The 19,925-nt window shown below is 34.1% G+C and overlaps 2 protein-coding genes across 4 annotated transcripts; one reads left to right on the forward strand and one right to left on the reverse strand.

Moving 5' to 3' along the window:
- Window positions 1–3,003: 3,003 nt before the first annotated feature.
- Window positions 3,004–4,851, reverse strand: LOC120148576 (EIN3-binding F-box protein 1-like). Its single transcript, XM_039161654.1, has one exon. The coding sequence runs from the start codon at window positions 4,795–4,797 to the stop codon at window positions 3,079–3,081; it is 1,719 nt and encodes a 572-aa protein (XP_039017585.1). The 5' UTR covers window positions 4,798–4,851; the 3' UTR covers window positions 3,004–3,078.
- Window positions 4,852–15,580: 10,729 nt separating this feature from the next.
- Window positions 15,581–18,765, forward strand: LOC120148625 (probable receptor-like protein kinase At1g80640). 3 transcript variants are annotated; one of them, XM_039161699.1, is made up of 10 exons: window positions 15,581–15,837; window positions 16,344–16,517; window positions 16,611–16,861; window positions 16,949–17,081; window positions 17,193–17,256; window positions 17,354–17,450; window positions 17,552–17,651; window positions 18,031–18,147; window positions 18,237–18,326; window positions 18,397–18,765. In XM_039161699.1, exons 1-9 carry the CDS (start codon window positions 15,666–15,668, stop codon window positions 18,293–18,295), a joined length of 1,167 nt encoding a protein of 388 aa, XP_039017630.1. In that variant the 5' UTR covers window positions 15,581–15,665; the 3' UTR covers window positions 18,296–18,326; window positions 18,397–18,765. The 3 variants fall into 3 exon arrangements, with proteins under 3 accessions (XP_039017630.1, XP_039017631.1, XP_039017632.1); XM_039161700.1 differs by having other exon boundaries at window positions 16,347–16,517; XM_039161701.1 differs by having other exon boundaries at window positions 16,347–16,517; window positions 18,031–18,138; window positions 18,226–18,326.
- Window positions 18,766–19,925: the final 1,160 nt, after the last annotated feature.

Consider the following 19,925-nt stretch of genomic DNA (forward strand, 5'->3'; position numbering starts at 1 on the left):
AATGTCAATTTCAATTTACATACCGAACTGATGTGTTCGCCACCTTCCTTCATCCTTTTACATTCAATCATACTGTCAACATTTAAAATTTGTCATCAATTTAAAGTGCTTAAATACTTTAATACAATTACCATTTCAACAATAATAACAAAAAGACATTGATACTTACTAGAAGTACATATATCCACACTTTGGTTGCTTTCGAGTCTCGGCCTCAATTTCAAAGTCATCTGCGCCACCAACAATATTTCCACCAATTGACTCCATTTTTCCTTCATATATCAGTTTACGCAAATCAAATCAAATACTTCTTACATACACTTTATTCAATATACAAATATAGATACATACTCTTGTGGTAAAACGATTTTCTTCAAAAGGATTTGAATGGCCACTACAAAATGTGCGACACATTTATACAACCTAAAATATCATTTTCTACCTATAATATTATATACATGTATCCATATTTACTTTCTACCTAGAATATTATATAATCGGTCTCAAATCCTTTTTGGCTCCAATTCGAAATCCCCAAACCAAACCTAAAACCCTAATCCCTATTTCCTTCAAACGAATGAGAACACTCAATACTCCAAGTATCGTCATATTTATACAACCTATAATATCATTTTCTACTTATAATATTTAATAAAAGTATCAATATTTATATTTTACCTAGAATATCACTTTCTACATGTAATCGGTCCCAAATGCTTCTTTACACCAAAACCACAAACAACACATAAAAACCCTATTTTGATTACTGTAATAATAAAAAACTAGGGTTTCGACAACGTACTTTTTGATTCGACTGCAGCAACAAACAAACAAACTTCGCTTTAGAAACGCCTTCTGAAATGCAGCAACAATTACACTTCGATTTCAAAAACTCGTCCGTTCTATCTATTTTTCAGAGGATATTTAACTATACCATATGTTATTTCTATTTAATCGATACAACTACAAAAGTGTCGACACTTTCGATAGTATAATTACTTATTTTTTTGAAAATATCGATAATTTATTACGCGTACTTATTAAAGTATTGACACTTTCAATATATCTGGTAGCGCTTTACCGGTTTTGTCATTTAGAGACCAGTTTTATCATATTTTTACCTGTTATATCGTTATGGATCGATACATTTTTATAAAGTATCGACACTTTAAAGGCGCTAAAACAGCTTCTCTTTTAAATTCACAAAGTGTCGATACTTATATTAAATTATCGACACTTTCAATATATTCGGTAGCTCTTTACCGGTTTTGTCTTTTCGAGATCGATTTTATCATATTTTTACATGTTATATCGTTGTGGATCGATATATATTTATAAAGAATCGACACTTTATAGGCGCTAAAACTGCTTCTCCTTTAAATTCACAATGTGTCGATACTTATATTAAAGTATCGACACTTGCAATATATCCGGTATCTCTTTACCGGCTTTGTCTTTTCCTGACCGGTTTTGTTATATTTTTGTCTGTTATATCGTTGTGGATTGATACATATTTATAAATAATCGACACTTTCCAGGCGCTAAAATTGCTTCTCCTTTAAATTCACAATGTGTCGATACTTATATTAAAGTATCGACACTTGCAATATATCTGGTATCTCTTTACTGATTTTATCTTTTCCTGACCGGTTTTGTCATATTTTTACCTGTTATATCGTTGTGGATCGATACATATTTATAAAGAATCGACACTTTCTAGGAGCTAAAACTGCTTCTCCTTTAAATTCACAATGTGTCGATATTTATATTAAAGTATCGACACTTGCAATATATCATGTATCTCTTTATCGGTTTTATCTTTTCCTGACCGGTTTTGTCATATTTTTACCTGTTATATCGTTGTAGATCTATACATATTTATAAAGAATCGACACTTTATAGGCGCTAAAACTGCTTCTCCTTTAAATTCACAATGTGTCGATACTTAATTAAAGTATCGACACTTGCAATATATCCGGTATCTCTTTACCGGATTTGTCTTTTCCTGACCGGTTTTGTCATATTTTTACCTGTTATATCGTTGTGGATCGATACATATTTATAAAAAATTGACACTTTATAGGCGCTAAAACTGCTTCACCTTTAAATTCACTATGTGTCGATACTTATATTAAAGTATCGACACGTGCAATATATACGGTAGCGCTTTACTGGTTTTGTCTTTTCGTGACCGGTTTGTTCATATTTTTTCCTTTTATATTGATGTGGATCGATACATTTTTATAAAATATCGACATAAACCGACAAGCTAAGTTTGCCGGTTGCCAAATTTTTTTAATATTTCTTCATGAATTAGACCTACTACATTATTATTACTCAACATTTTCGATAGCGATAAACCGAATTTGTTAAATATCTTTTAATGTATCCGGTAACGCCGTATATTAGCCCGCCTTTCCTGAGACAATCCCGTGAGTGACAACCAACAACAGAGGCTTTAGATAAATTTAAAGGTCAAATTGATATTTTATTTAAAATTTAGGGGTCAAATGATATTTTATCTAAAATTCATGAGGATATTAATATTCTATATAAAATTCAAAGGTCAATTTAAAAATTAGTAACATAAGTGACCAAAATTTAGTAAATTGATTATTTAAGTGATCAAAATATAACTTTTTTTTAATATAAAGAGCAAAAGGCTATAGATATAAAAGGAAAGTGATCAAACCAGTAATTTACCCTTAAAATGACTTTCACTATATTTTGTTTCTTCACAATTTTCTTTCCTACCAAACACATTCAAAATTTATTTTATTTACTCTTTTCAACTTTCCTTCTCCCTTCATTCCAAACAAGAAAGCAAAGCCTTAATAAGTCAGACAGATAAACTAAACACCAAATGTTAAGTGAAATGAATTCATAACAATTTCTGTATCATAGCAATCGCTATGTTGCAATTTATCTTACAACGCAGTTACCCTGCCAGGCAGTAGAAAATACAGGCAAATAGGCAAGGAGTAGTGCATGCAACTGTTCAACTTGATATTTAATTCTTTTACAATATATAATCTGAACATAAATGTACGCATTTCCCCACTTCTTTCGAAAAGCTAGCTAGCCCTGACAAACCAAACATCCATGGCGCAAGAAGAAATTACTCTGGTTAGCGGTAGGAACTGAAGCACATGGCAGTGTAATTTTCCTCAAAGATGGCCTCGAAAGCACCATCCAAGCTACAATGTCTACACTCACATTATTACACCATCTCAAGTTCATCTCTTTCAATGTTTTGCAGTTCATGATCACGCTTCCAACTCCACTGGCGGTCACATTCAAGCAACCTGCCAAATTCAAAAGGGATAGCTGCCCACACCGCTTCCCGATTGAAGCCAATGACTCGTCATCAATTGCCAATCCCTCTGCTTGCAAAACCTCTAGTTTAGGAAGTTCAAAGTCCAATTCGAGATTATTAACCCCTTGGCATTTGCTTATCTCTAAACACCTAATCTGCAAACAGTTCTTCAAAATCTCCAAGATGCCTTCCTTGGTGACACCCGAGCAGTAGGTAATGTTGAGTGCTTCCAAACTGGGGCAAACACAGGAAGCCATTTTCAAGCATTCATCATTCAAATTGTTATTCCAACCCAAATGCAATGCCTTAACCCGAGGATTCACCACAATTTCAGCTGGAAATGCTTCGACCCCGAGGTTTGTTCTCTCCATATTGATAATTGTTAGCAAAGGACAATTTCCCATAAGATAGAACAAGGTTGAATTGGTTAGCTTAGAGCATAACCTAAGGTTTATAAAGGTTAAATTATCAAAAAACTTGGCTAATTCTATCATGGACTCATCATTGAGAAAATTTGCTCCTTCAAGATCCAAATATGAAAGAGACGGGTACTTGGACAAGAGAAAGTAAATCCCATCAAATGTGAAACAAAAGCAACCAGAGAGAACAAGCTTGTGCAATGGAAGGTTAGCTTTAGCTATTAAACACAACAATTCATCAGATATAAACGAATTGGAGAGATCAAGCTCACTTAAGCTTCTGGCATACGCAAAGGAATCCAAAAAACATGCATCTATGGAAGGAATTCCAATTCCATTCATGAAAATCGACTTCAATTTGTCACTTTTACGAATAGCCAAAGCAATTCCGTTCTGGGTAATGAAATCGCAATCACGAATCCCAATTTCACTCAAGAATAAACAATTCGATGATAAAATAACAAGAGCTTGATCGGTTAAAAAAGTATTACCAGAAAGATCAATCTTGCGCAAATTCTTGAGTGACGAGGACAAACCAAGGATCCCGTAGTCGGTAACCAAACCAGAAAAGCTCTTGAAATCCAATGAACCGTTAGGGGAAAACCCACATCCATAGTCAGGGTAGCTAATGTCAACCACTTCGAGAGAAGGGAAACAATTCCCGATCTCAATCAAATCGGAGTCCTTCAGAGACCCAGTTTTGGAGCAATTCAATTCTACCAAATTCCTCATCTTGGAAGCCAAGTGTTTCAAACCCAGTAGAGGGAAACACTTGTGGTTCGAAACGTGGAGGGATTTCAAGGGCAACCCAGACTGAGAAATCATGGAAAGAACCGAATCGAGATTGCCGTGGAAATCACGGAAAACGACGGTGGTGAGATTCGGAAAGCGGAGGAGGAGATTAGGGAGGGATTCGAGGGTTGGGTCGGTGATGGTGAGAGTGCGACGAAGAAGATTGGTAATGGAAAGAAATCTCTTGCAGACCAAAGAAAGAGGTTCAAAGTAACGATGGTGTTCTAACAAACTGAAAATCGATTCCCAGCATTCTTCTGCTAATTCCATGATCGATTTTGTGGGAAAGAATGAAAAAGGCAAAGCAAGATCAACAGAGCAAAAGAAGATTTGAATATAAACAGGAGACTACACAAGGCATTAATATGATATTAATATATCACAGGAGATAAAATTAGGGTAAAGTATACTAATGGTCACTTAACTTTTCTAAAGATTTCATTTAGGTTCCTCAAATTTTAAAACTTTCAATACAGTCCCTCAACATTTAGTTCGTTTGCAATATGGTCCCCAATTGTTATGTCGGGGACCATATTGCAAACGGACTAAATGTTGAGGGACCATATTGAAAACGAACTAAATGTTGGGGGATTATATTGCAAGTTTTAAAGTTGGGGACCTAAATGAAAGCTTTAGAAAAGTTCAGTGACCATTACTATACTTTACCAATTTCTTTTATTTTTACCTAGCTGGTCACTGCATGTTACTTGGAGCGAATAGACCTTTCTGCCCATGGATTTTATATCACACCTGATATTTGCTTTGATTGGAGTACCGGTAAAGGAAAGCCATTCAATTATTACACCTATGGGGCTGCATTCGTTGAGGTTGAAATCGATACATTGACCGGAGATTTCCACACAAGAACAACAAATGTTTTCATGGATCTAGGATATTCTCTCAACCCTGCAATAGATGTTGGCCAGGTTCATTCCCTTGCTTCTTTCTAATTAGGCTGATCATTCGAACTTAATTATACTTTTCAAGTTGAAATGTCTCTTCACCTTGATGATATATGCAAGAAACGAGCCATAATATACACATCACTTCAGCTTAGATATGTAATTGTTCCGGGTTTCAGAATGTTAATGTTATATTACAAATATTGTTTTCAAGAGGAACTAATGGTTCAGAAAGGATGGAACTTGGAAGTAATGAGAATAGTGTTCTCTGTGCTTCCCTTTATTAGAAAATCCATAATGATATTTCTCCCAAAGAAGGTTAACAAAAACGTGGCGATCTCGGGTAATAATCTCTAAAACAAGATTCAAAACAGAGTTAAAAAAAAGGATAGGTCTACTAAATAAGTCATACCTGCTGTTTCCCCCTGTTTTTGGTTAGTTACATGTCATTAATCTCCATTCTTAACTTTTTATCTTATCGACAAGCTAATGTTTCTATATGTAATTCGGTCTTTTAATGCTGGTCGAAGGCGCATTTATCCAAGGTCTTGGTTGGGTTACCTTGAAAGAACTCAAGTGGGGCGACTCATCTCATAAATGGATTCCATCTGGCTGCTTGTACATATGTGGGCCTGGAAGTTACAAAATTCCGTCTCTAATTCTAAATGATATTCCTTTCAAGTTTAATGTTTCTATATTGAAGGTAATGTTTCTCTAAACGATATTCCGTTGAAGATGCGTCATCTTCTTTTCTCTCTCCGAACCTCATATCAGTAGTTGCATGGTCATTTCTTATTCCAGTTGCAGCTGGAACTGTGTTTTGCCACCTATTAGTTGATTTTGAAAGTAGTTCTTTTGGTTCTAGATAATTTGAAGTCTTTGTTTATATGCTTGCGTGCTGGTGGGCAGGGTAATTCAAATGTAAAAGCCATTCATTCATCAAAAACTGTTGGCGAGCCTCCGTTTTTTATGGCTTTATCTGTTTTCTCCGCCATCAAAGACGCCATTTTAATCGCCAGAGCAGAAACGGGTCATGTCGGGTGGTTTCCACTAGATAATCTCGCAACACCAGAACGAATCAGAATGTCGTGCCTAGATGAATTTACAACACCATTTGTAAGCTCTGATTTCCACCCAAAGCTTAGTGTTTGAGATGGTCGTGAATTGCCTGTACCATTGCAGGCAGAGTTTCAATTATGCCATGATTTTACGGATTAATTCAGTTTAACAAACTATCTACTTGTCACTACACATCAGTAGCCTTGGCCCTCTCCTATTTGCCAAACAAAAGGATGAGCATCATAATACAATTAATGCTAAAATATATCTTTAATTAGTTGAATGTTTGCAAATAATTTTTATTCCACTAATGGCTTACTAAAACGAGAACAAGCCTGGTCTACTTTTTCTTGTATGGTAAAGTTTGATTTAAATAATAAAATACTTTCAAACAACTATTTGTTAACCAAGTCAGCCTGCATACTGCTAGTGCTTCAGTTTTATGAATTATGACTTCATTCTTATGTTATTTTAAACCCAAATACATTAAGGAATAGGATAGAACTGGTTCAGAAGTTACCTAAACAAAAATATATAAATAACTGAGAGATAATCAATATATAATTTATTATAGGGTAAAATATAGTAATGGTTACTGAATTTTTTTAAAGCTTTCATTTAGGTCCCCCAACTTTTAAAACTTGTAATATAATCCCCAAACATTTTGTCCGTTTGCAATATGATCCCTCAACATTTAGTCCATTTACAATATGGTCCCCGAAGTAACTGTTAGGGGTCAATATTGCAAACGGACTAAATGTTGGGGGACTGTATTGCACGTTTTAAAAGTTAGGGGACCTAAATGAAAGCTTTAGAAAAGTTTAATGACCATTACTATACTTTACCCATAAAATTATTAAAGTTCATCTTAAATTTGAAATTTTGACTTTATTGGTTAATGGTGGGGTAAGGTATCATTAGGCCTCACAAACTCGATACGAACCTTATTTTACTCTATTCAAATTATGCCTAATTTAAAATTTAACTAATTCAATATGAATCCATATCTAATTTGATCTGAATTGAAGAGAATCTGAATAATCTAAAAAATTATCTGAATCGAAAAGCAACTCAAATCAAATTTAACCTGACCTAAAAGTAACCCAAACCAAAATCAATCCGAACCAAAAGCAATTTGAATCGAAAATTTATATATACTTATAATCAAATTAAGACTAAATGATAATTTTAACAAACAAAAGATATATTTTTACAATAATATATGAATAATTATATATATATTTGATTAGACTCTTAACCAATTCAATTTGAATTGATCTGATCCAAAGGTTGACCCAAATAAAAAATTAACTGATCTGATATTAACTCGATCCGAAAATCAACCGATCTGACATTGACTCGACCCAAAATCTAATTGATCCGATATTAATCTGACCCGAAAATTGACTAGACCCTACCCGAATGAATCGTTTGCCACATCTAGTATCATGTCTTTTCAATTTAGCCTCCATATCTTAACGGTCCATTAATTATTAGTTCAAAATTAACAATAATAATAATAATAATAATAATAATAATAATAATAATAATAATAATAATAATAATCTATTCAAATAATAATGATAAATTATCACTTGCTTGTTAATGGATGAAGGATAGACAGCAGTGGCAGAATTGTTAGTGCAACACCTAAAGATGCAGATAACGTCAAGGATATGGTTTCTTTGGTGAGGAGACTGGAATTGTGGGTTGGTTTGGGTTTCAGATTTTGTTTAGGGACTCATGATAATCGATTTGTGTTATTTTCTGTAGTTTATAATGGTAAGTCAGGTTTTTGATACAAGGAATTGAGGAGATTTGTTCATGATAGTGCTTAAATAGTTGCCGGAAATTTCAATGTAATCTTTCATCCAAGTGAAAGCCCCAGCCAAGCTTCAACATACGATGTGCAAAATTTTGTGGACTTTATCAATCAGGTGGGTTATCCAGATAAGGACAGGGATTGGATTAATATTTGTACAACTCTCTAAATTTTCCATTGCTTTAACCGGAGGCTTAGTGGGCTGCATATCAGGGCGAAGGACCCTAAATGTTTATATTGATTTGGGGGATGAATGTTTTATTTGGTTTTTCCCAATAGGGCACCCGCTGTAATTATTTGACCCAATAGGATATCTCAAAAATTAATTTGGAATTTACGATATTTTCTACAGTCTAGAAAAACTCGTCACATCATCTTGACGTGACAAATTTTATGGGATATAATTTTATATTCCAAGCCTAATATTTCAATATTTTCTGTGAAACTTATCAATTCGAGGTGACGAGTTTTATTAAAAATTATTATTTTTAGATTATTATGCGAATTTAATGTTGGAAAGAAAAAAATACACATGAACTTGTCACATCAAGGTGACGAGTTCTGTTAGATTTTTTTCTCTTCAAAATGTGGTAGATTATGTTGAAAAGAACAATAAACTATGAACATTAGATTAGACTTTTAGAAGTGCACATTAGGAAGAAAAAAACTACAAACTTAATACATTAACTTAATGACGTAAATGAGACTATTTCAATAAATAAAGTATATTCTTGATCAATATAAGGATTATCGGCCTACTCGATATCTTGGGAGATGTGGTCAATGTTTCTTATTGTGGCCTTCAACTCTGCAGTGGCCATATAGCTTCGACAGACCTTGCTCTCTTTAAGGGTCATCCATATTAGTATGAATTTGATTAGATTCAGGACGACCCTTCAACTTTCTTCATAATTGTGGATTGGACAACCATTCTTCAGAGACAGTAGGTGGCCAATATGCATCATTCGGGAGATACTTAAACTCGTAATTGTATATGTTGCACATAGTATGCAAGCTATAAGTATCATCAATGTAAATGCATGGGTCTACATTCACATGCATACATGCAGTAACCGCGTGAGCGCATGGGTATTTGAAGGCTTGAAATCGACCACAATCACACCATCTTCTATTCAGACTACGAGTATATATGGAAGAAATCAAACCTTCATGTGGTCGAACAAGTGCTTGGACAATATAATCAGATTCCAACCTGGTGAAATTACGAACATACATTGATGTTGCATGAGTTTGATTTTTAGTCATTGCTTTCTCCAAATCTGGAGCCCAATTTCTACCTTTGTTGAGCATTGCCTCTATGTGGGCACTTTTGTCTGCCCAAAATTTATCCAATCTAAAGTATGTCTCCCGAACAATACTTTCCACCGAAAGATGTCTAGTTCTTTTTAGCACTAAATTGATACACTCGACAAGATTGGTTTTCATATGATCGTAACATCGACCTTGATTGTCAAATGCATGTGCACATCTTTCTCGGGGTATCTTAGTTGCAAAGTTATACACCTCTTCTCTATACTTTCTCAAATTTCTCAGTATTGCACGGAAACTCAGTTGTAGTAATGCGTAGCCTGAAAAAATACTTACTTGTAAGTATAATAATTTTAAATGAAGACCAAGAGCAAAAAACAAAGTGTAAAACTGAATATGTTACCCATGCTGATAATCTCTTTCTTTATCTTCTTATTCTTGAACCTCGTCATAGCATTTGAAGCAATATGACGTATGCAATACGTAGGAAATGTATGCGAAGATGACCACATACTTCCCGATTTTTCAATCGTGGCCAACAACCCATGTGAAAGGTCTAAAATCATACAAGCCCCATCTTTAGTGATAACATAGGAGCGCAAATTTTATGGAAAGAAATTCCACGTTTTCTCGTAATCATTTTTAACAATGGCGAAGGCTATGGGGAAGATGTTTCTGTCACCATCTTATGCAACAACTATCATAAGGACGTGTTTGTATAAGCCGTACAGAAAAGTGCCATCCACTTGAACCATTTGTTTGTAGTAACGAAAGCCTTCAATTTATGACTTGAAAGCCTTTAACAAGCCTCCGAAAACTCTCTTCCCAAGTATAACTTGTCCATCAAATGTGGTTTCAGGATAAATGTATAAGCGAACAATGGTCCCTAGGATGAAAATTTTCATTACGTGCAACATATATGGTAGCTCATTGTACGACTGATCCAATCACTGTACAATAGTGTCATAGTTTTCTGTTTGGCCATCCGGGACTTGTGATAAGATGAAATATACCCAAATGCATTTCGTATTGATATCACAATCATTTATACTAGAATCCTTGGATTTTTCTCCAACAGTAGCTTCACGTATGCACAAAGAACATCAGAGTCTAAGTGTTTGTGGTCTTGTGTTAAGGAGCTGAACGTGCAACTGTGTTGGTTGCAGAACCTTGTCACTTCCAATAACATCTTTCACAGTAGGTATGAGACGTATATCCTCCACTTACAACCGACCTTGTTTCTAATACATCTCATAAAATATATCTTATAGTTAGACTCCACAACAGTGAATTCCATATGAGCTTTGATAAAAAAAACTCTTTCACAGCTAGTTGTCCATCATTTTTACTCTCAACTGTGACCCAACTCTAAACTCCATCGATCTTTCATCCGAGGTCCCCTAGATAGCTGAGCATATATTGGGCATATAATGAATATCAGGATTCCTCATGGCATCATAGTTTATCTCACGCATTACAACTAAATGGCGATATCGAGGCATCTGGGGGTACAACCTTTCTGCTTGTATGGCTGTCAGTGGATGTGCCCAAACTGGCAGAGCATTCAGCATTGCTTGTCCACGAGAAACGGTTGCCTCATAGACATCACCCTCTATATCAAAGGCTTATCCATATGAAGCAACCTCAGCGATATCAGATTCATCGATTATTGGTGTGTCATCGTCCATCATAAATAGAACAAAAGTTTCATTGTCTTCACAAAAATCACCAATGATTTCATCAAATCTCTCGATGAGGTTACCTTCATCTTTTGATGGTCATGCTTTTATGGTCACCGGTGCAGCAGTTAATGAAGTAGAAACATATGCATTTTTGGCAATAATCTTAATCATTTGATTATTGGAAGATTGATGAAGGCCAACCATAACAGCTACATCGTCATCATCATTGAGCAGTGTTACTCCATATTTGAGCAGAGTCTCTGAAACGACACGTCAATATCTCAAACTTGAAACATAACATCTATTTTTTTTTTCAATTTTCATATTCATTTGCTGATGAGATACATCTACCGGAAACATCATGTTCGCATGCCTCTATGACATAAACTGGACACTATCTTCACTCTCCAATGAAATGTCATTTCAGATGTCATTTATTGCAGCAATAATGCATATGTCATTTATTGCAGAAATAATGCATTGTCCCAAATAGTGGTGCATTATCATCTTTTACAACTTTTTAGAGGTCATTCAATGCATAATTTAAACAACATTTCAGCAACGGGTGGATTAGTGGTGGTTTATCATCTTCAACAACTTTTCAGTGATGTATCAACTCAAATAAGATTTTTTTATTGCTCATTTATCACTTCATATAAAAAAACGTGTGTTTATCATATGCCAAATAATGACCCATGTCACCAACTTTTTAGTGCTCATTTAATCATCTTCAGCAATTATTAATATGTGTGAGTTAAAAGCCATTTTACTCTACTATTGAAGCAAAAAAAAAAAACCAAAGCACCTTCAATCTTTCACTCCCAAAGCTTAAGTTTTTTTCAAACTTGTCAACTATTTGTTTAACTGTTTTTTATGATTGAAAATCTATAACTATGTGTTTCCCAAAAAAAACATTCAACTACACGAGTTGAAATTCAGTACAGAAACAAGAGTTCTACTCGACAGTTGTAGAATAATATCTTCCTTATATTATAAATTTCCACTGTCATGCATGATGTTTCATTTAAGTGATGATGTAGACCTTGTTGGAATGATTCAGATATATTACTATTACGCTTTGTCTAATGTCTATTTGTTTGTAGAATTCGATGATCTTGACCTTGTTCGTACCATTGAGGATGTTGCTTCCAGCTAGAAATATCCCACCAACTCAGACAAATGATCAAGAAATAAACATAGATGAAGGAGATCCAAAAGCATAGTTCCAATTCGTAACGACAACAACAAAAAGAATGGGAATCGAAGAACTTAATCTTACCTCTAGCGAGTCTACTGATTACGGAGATTAAAACTTCTTAATCAATACTGCTATGTCCATGATTTTATTTAATGTTTATGGTCTTCGTAAGGTTAGTCCTATTTACGTACTTATGTTAATGTATTAAGTTTGTAATTTTTTTCTTCCTAATGTGCATTTCTAAAAGTCTAATCTAATGTATTAAGTTTGTACTTCTTTTCAAATAAAAATCTAACAGAACTCGTCACCTCGACATGATGAGTTCATGTGTATTTTTTTTCTTTTCAACCTTAAATTCACATAATAATTTAAAAAATAATAATAGTTTTTAATAGAACTCGTCACCTTGAGGTGACGAGTTTTACATGAAATATTAAAATATTGGGCCCATAATATAAAAATTATATTCCATGGAACTTGTATCCTCAACGTGACGAGTTCAACTTGGATAGTAGAAAATACCGTATATCCCAAATTAATTTTTGAAGTGTCCTATTAGGCCAAATAATTACACGAGTCCCCTATTGGGCCACAAAAACAATTTTATTTTGCCTCTTTAACTTGTAAGCTTTAAAATTGTGCCGCTACAAGTTTATCTTATACAGGCATGCTGCAGATTACTTATAAGATTTAAAATAATTGATGACAAAAATATAAAAAAGTAAACTCAACTGTGATTTTTTATTAATAAACATTTGATAAAAGAAGGTTCATACATCCTTATAGATGTCATATTCGAATTTAAGATTTTAAGATATAACAATCATTTTTTAATCACTAAGATCATTTGATTCGTGAAAAAAATTTAAGAGCAAATGAAAACAATATTTATTCTAGTTAAATTTGTCTTTTGATTCCCAGTTTTCATACAAAAAAAATCCCCATTCCTGTTTTCTCATATTTTAGATCCTTTTTATCAAATTTTCTCAATCAATTTAAGATGCTTACAACTACTGCTTTTGATTAATTCGTGTTATATTTGGTTATTTGATCAAATTCTTTATGTCAATATTTTTTTTTGGATAGATTACATTAGTGACCACTTAATTATTGTCATATTTCATTTTAATCATCGATGTTTTGATTTAATCAATCAATGCATTCAACTATTTAAGTGCTTCAGTTAAGCTAATGTTTATTAAATTTTGACGAAGGAGGTGATATGACAGTTAACAAATTGATATAATTATATATTTAATCCTTAATATTTATATATTATATTAATGTGATCCTAATTTAATTCAATTAAAATAAATTTAGTCTTTAATTATATTGTGGTGCGTGTCAGTCTATCAATACCTGATTAGAAAATATTTTCTTAATTTTTATTTTATTTAATCCAACGAATTTTTCATCCAATAAAAAATGGCATATGTCACTACTCTATTAAAAATAAAAAATAAAAAATAAATGAGTGAGAATGCATTAAAGCAAAATCGAACCTATACATCCCAGTAGCCAAACACACTACTTAATCACTCAACTAGAGTCACACTACTTAATCACTCAACTAGAGTACACCATTTTTATTTTACTTATTCTAATTAATGACGGAAAAATAAAGTGAAAATCATAAGAGAATTTAAACTTGAGATTGTAAGCATAAACAAATTTACAACAACCACCAAGTCAAATTACACAGTTAAAGAAAAAAAATAGTATTTAATATATTCGTATTTTTAATGTAAAAAATAATTCTTAATTTTATTTTTATTAATTATAATTTATATATATTTATTAATTATATTTAATGTTTATTAAGAATTATTTTTCTATTAAATTATATTAATAATTTATATATTAAAAATGTTTTTATATTTTATTATTTCATTAAATTATAGTTTACTATATATAGTTATTAATAAATATATATAATATTACATTATAATTAATAAATAAAAGTTAAGAATATTTTTTACATTATAAAAAGCACGAATATATAAAACATACTAAAAGTTTTCTTTAAAATGTGATTTGATTTAGTGATCATGGTTGAGTCATTTATGCTTACACTCCTAAGTTTGAATTCTTTTATTATTGTTTTCAATTTATTTTTTTGTTAATAAGTTATATGAAAAATGTTGCAATATTTAACTAATTGGGAGACTTAGCTGGGTAATTCATGTGTGTGATTGGTTATTGGGATGTCTCAGGTTTGATTAAGCCTTGGTGTACTCTTACTCCTTTATTTTCTCTTTTAATTTAATAAAAATAGGGTGGTGACAAAAATATATTGGATTAAATAAATAAAAATTAAGAAAATATGCTCTAATCAAGTAATTTTAAACTGTGGAGGCGTGCTATTGTCTTGTCATTTACTTTATAAAAATGGTTATTAGATCCAAATTTTGGCCATTGAAAAACATGTAAAGAGGGATTTCTCTTCTTCTTTCAATTAAATTTGGCCATTTTAATTAGCTTTCTTCTATCCACTTTTCTCAAGCCAAAGCACCTTTACAGTGATTAGTGATGGAGTACATGCACTTTATTCTAAATTTTGTTAATAAAAACTGAGTCCTACTACTCTAAAATTTTAGTAAATCAGTTTATATTAACGATCAAATTATTAAAAAATATATAGAATACACTTTAATCACGATATAAAATGCATGAAGGATTTAAGTTGTTGAGCTTTAAATGTAAGGTCCTCTGGAAAAAGAAAACTGATGAGACACTGAATTATCAATTTAATCAGGGCTTAATGACGAAGAGCTACTAGCTCTAAAAGAGTTTAAATTCAGCAGTTAAGTGCTAACTATATTGTGAGGTTAAAGATTGACATGTAGAGATGAACATGGCAAACGTTCAGTTGCTAATAATGAAGCATCCCCAACTTTCTAAACTCAAAGCCCATGAAACTTAATGAACTTTCTCTTTTCATAACGGCTAAACATGATGCACTATCTCCATTAACTCCCAATACATAAACCAACTGATTAGACTTGGATAAATTCCCAGAAAAAAAAAGAGTAATCTTTTTCTTGTTCTCTGTGTCCTGCATTTTTCTTTTATCAAAAGAAGAGCCAACCATAGATAGATTCAAAAGTAAAACGGAATCTTTGAACAGGAAAAGGAAGTTTCACTCATTAGTCCCTGCATTTAAATTAAAAAAGAAGTCTTATATTCTGTTTTGTCCGAGTGGAGACATGAATCTTCTGTGTCTATTATTTCCCATGTGGGCATGTTCCTTCACTTTGTTTTCGCTTGTAATTCTTGCCCGACCCGAGTTAACTGTTTCCTCCATCCCGGCTTCTGTTCTTCGTTCTGAACAAGAACCCATTTCCCAGTTTTCTTCCCAAATGGAAGCTGTTTCTCCAGGTATTTCCCTTAAATGGGGTTGCTTTTTTTTTAGCTTGCTTTAGCTGCTCAACTAATCCAGATTTCTGCATTGCTCTACTATTTTTTACTACGTTTTTCTCTTACTCTGGAGGATTTTACACATTTTATGCACTGTAAGCATAGGGTTTATGAAATTCCGAATTTCCAGTACTTTCGATGCAAGGAATAATTGTTTGCTCTATTAAAGTGGACAAATTTTTGGCATAGAAACCAACAATTTGTGATTCTTCTTTAATGAACAAACAAAGAGTTATGTCTATGTTTCCCCTTACATTTCTAACAGTAGCTTTTGATTTTTAGTTCAAACTTACATAATTTGTTCCTCAAAATGACAGTTTTTTCGTCTTCTTGCAAGCCTATTTGTGCCCCATTTCTTTGGGTTTTTTTTGGGTGCATTAATATAGTTCCCTGTGCAAACAAAAAAAGGTGGTTCTTTTTCTTCCATTTACCTATGCTAATTCCAATTAACCATGTTAATGCTAAAGCAGGAGTGGCTGTGGTTAGAGTAGTGCACCACCAGGATTTGAACAAGAGAATTCTTATAGCTCTAATCGTCGCCTCCACTCTCCTTTGTGGATTGTTGCTTTTTTTGTTATGTTTCTGGATATGTAGACTGAAAATCTTGAAGAATTCCAATGGGAAAAGAAAACAGAACCAAGGTATCTCGAGAACAAAATTATTCCTTTCTTATGGTTCTTGTCTTCTAATATGAACTTTGTTGTTTACTTTTGTTTTCACTGCACAATCTGCAGAACCTACAAAAGCACTTTCATTGAGTCCAATTGTTGATCGTTTTAATTCCTTATGGATGGCTGGGAAAAAGGGTTCAGTAGCTGTTATTGAGTATCGGTTATTGGAAACTGCGACAAATGGTTTTCAGGAAAGCAATGTTTTGGGTGAAGGCGGTTGTGGTCGTGTTTATAAAGCTTCCTTCGATGAGAAATTTCTTGCAGCTGTGAAAAAATTAGTTGACGTTGGGGTCGATGCTGAAAGGGAATTTGAGGTAATATTTTGTGCCTGACTGAAATAGATTGGAATGTCTCTAGTCTATGACATTTGATATCCTTCTTGGGCTTATTGCAATGTGCAGAATGAGGTGGACTGGCTAGTCAAAATCCGGCATCAAAATATTGTTTCACTTTTGGGTTACTGTATCCATGGTGAAACAAGGTTACTTGTATATGAAATGATGCAAAATGGTTCTTTGGAGAGTCAATTACATGGTATATACAAACCCCTTCTCTTTATTTCTAAGTCACAAAGAACAGTGAAAGTTAGTGGAAGATAGCTAAAGTTTATCTGTTGATCTATTTTTGTTGATTTGGACATTATAGGACCTTCTCAAGGATCAGCTTTAAGCTGGCATTTACGAATGAAAATCGCAATTGATGTTGCTAGGTGAATTCCATATCCGGTTCTTTTCTGATATCTTACTCTGATCCATTTCCTATTTGTTATTAATTTGGTTTGGAAAATTATCATTGATCTCTGATAGAGCATTAGAATATCTTCACGAGAACTGCAATCCACCAGTTGTCCATAGAGATATAAAGTCATCTAACATCCTTCTCGATTCCAACTTCAATGCTAAGGTAAACATTATGCAAGATGGACATGAAAGTTCTTTTCCTTTATGGTTCTTTCTTGAAATAACTTGGAATGGTTCCCTTAACCAATCTTTTCCTTGGTTCAGCTGTCAGACTTTGGCCTTGCCGTGACTACCGAATCGCAAAACAAAAATGTAGAGTTGTCGGGAACATTGGGATATGTAGCTCCAGAGTACCTCTTAGAGGGTAAGCCAAAGCTCTTTGTAGTTAATACATAAGAAATTCCGAATGAGAACCCATGCATTTTCGAGTGATATTCATCTTTCCACAAAACCAACAATATATGAATGTGTTCTGCCGAAGAACTTAGTTATCTAAATGTCTGCTGAGTCCGAATTCAGCAGACTTTAGCTTGTCAATTCGGCTCGCAGTATTACAGTTGTTGTGTCAGTGACAATTAATGTGATTCATGTGTCCTTGAGCAAATGCAGATCTCCAGAAAGATGGAGACGTAGCTGTTCATGTTTCCTGCCTCAGTGGCTGACCAAATGATACTAAGAGCTATTTTTAGTACCAAATGTAGTCTCACTCTTGAACTGAGTAACGTCATTGTTGAGTTTCTCAGGCAAACTGACTGATAAAAGCGATGTATATGCTTTTGGAGTTGTCCTTCTGGAGCTGCTAATCGGAAAGAAACCACTGGAGAAAATGTCACCAACTCGGTGCCAATCTCGTCTCATGGGTAATTTATTTTGACACTATTAACCTGGAGGAGTTTCAGCCAAGCTTTTAGTTGCATCTTGAACTTCGTTATATACAGTTTTGATACAGGTCATGCCCCAGCTTACGGACAGATTGAAACTTCCGAATATAGTCGATCCGGTAATTAAAGACACGATGGATTTGAAGCACCTATATCAGGTACACAATTAACTGCATCGTCATATGTGTGTTATTGTTATAAATTCAAATTGTATATCTTTCTGAACAGGTTGCTGCTATTGCTGTGCTTTGCATACAAACCGAACCAAGTTATAGGCCACTCATAACTGATGTCCTGCATTCTCTCATCCCTCTAGTACCGGTGGAACTCGGAGGTTCGTTAAGAGTTACATAGACGGTCTGTCCCTCCTCTCTTTCTTCGGTTTCGTGGCGGTTATACTAATTCGGAAGTTGTGATCGTAATGTCTTGAATTTCGATTTTGCATCCTGCTCGTCTTGGCTAAAAGATTGCTTCGGTAGCTTTCCCTCATTCTTTTCTAAATGAACGTTTCCTTCGAGGATCTGATGCAATTTCACTCTGCCGTGAAATACACACTTTTGGTTTTCTGGTAATACGATGTAAAGTAAGGTAGAATTTATATTTGAAATACGAATATTTAACATGAAATGTGTAGTATTGTGGTAGTTTATGTTCGATATTCATATATTCTTGAATATTAACTTTGTCCTCGAGCAGGATGACAAACTAATGTCGGTTTATATGCTTGAATTTCAACATCATTATTACCACGATATTATCAATGACACAAGGAAGATCACAAAGCCCAAGTTTCTTAGCTGTTTTAAAATGATTCCACGGATATTCTCAGCCGTCTTAAACAAACGGCAATGCCTTCAAATACTTCACGGTAGAATCATAATCCTTGTCTTTCTCAATTCAATTCTCCCCCCCTAAAAAAATGGTATTTTCAAGCTGGATTTGCAGTAAAAACACCAGGAACATGTTTGTGAAGATTGTTCATCCCGGAGGACACGTGGAACTCCATGACCGGCCTATCCTTGCAGCGGATATAATCTACCGTAACCCAAGGTGTGTGGTGGCTCACCCCCATGTTTTCCAGCAACCATGGGCCATTGTTGCACCGGAGACTGAGCTACCGCTAGGCCAAAAGTTCTATGTTGTGCCGATAAGCACTATTCGAAAGCTTCAACGACTGTCCAACAAGTATTCGTCTACACCAACAATAAGCGAATCCCAGCAAAACGGGGAACTAAAAGCTGCTGACAAGGATGATTCCATTAGTATATGTTGGTTCTTTACGAACAAGAATAACAAGACTCCATATTCCAGAATGAACCATAGTTCGGAGGGTGAAGACTCGAGTGCAGATAAAGGTATTTCCAAAGATATGGAGAAAGATGGGTGGCGTTTCGATGATAAAAGTTGCTTCGCATGCATGAAAACAGGTGTTAAGAGCAGTAACGACCATCATAAATCTGATGATGTGGATGATTCCTCTGAGTAAACGAGATCGCCTGGAAACTTGGTGTCAGCTGATGACGACCGTACAAGGTTGCATATGAGGAAGAGATTGAGAGGGCATGCAAAAGGGTCACCAAAGAGGCACCCAACATTTGATCAATGGCAACCAAGTCTTGCGAGCATTACTGAAACTGATGAATAGAGAAATTATATATAGAGAAAATAACCTCAGTGACCAAAAATCCCATATAATATACGATTTTAACCAACTTTTTCCGGATTTGCCAAAAATGACCAACAAAATCGCAATGCGA

This window comes from Hibiscus syriacus, unplaced genomic scaffold (genome assembly GCF_006381635.1).
Source record: "Hibiscus syriacus cultivar Baekdansim isolate YM2019G1 unplaced genomic scaffold, ASM638163v2 tig00110963_pilon, whole genome shotgun sequence".
Classification (NCBI taxonomy): Eukaryota; Viridiplantae; Streptophyta; class Magnoliopsida; order Malvales; family Malvaceae; genus Hibiscus; species Hibiscus syriacus.

Excerpts from the sequence above, each read along its gene's own strand:
- LOC120148576 (XM_039161654.1), bottom strand. The coding sequence starts at position 4,797 with ATGGAATTAGCAGAAGAATGCTGGGAATCGATTTTCAGTTTGTTAGAA.
- LOC120148625 (XM_039161701.1), top strand. The coding sequence starts at position 15,666 with ATGAATCTTCTGTGTCTATTATTTCCCATGTGGGCATGTTCCTTCACT. Across the intron at positions 15,838-16,346 it reads AATGGAAGCTGTTTCTCCAG|GAGTGGCTGTGGTTAGAGTA; the intron begins GTATTTCCCTTA and ends ATGCTAAAGCAG. Across the intron at positions 18,327-18,396 it reads ATTTGAAGCACCTATATCAG|GTTGCTGCTATTGCTGTGCT; the intron begins GTACACAATTAA and ends CTTTCTGAACAG.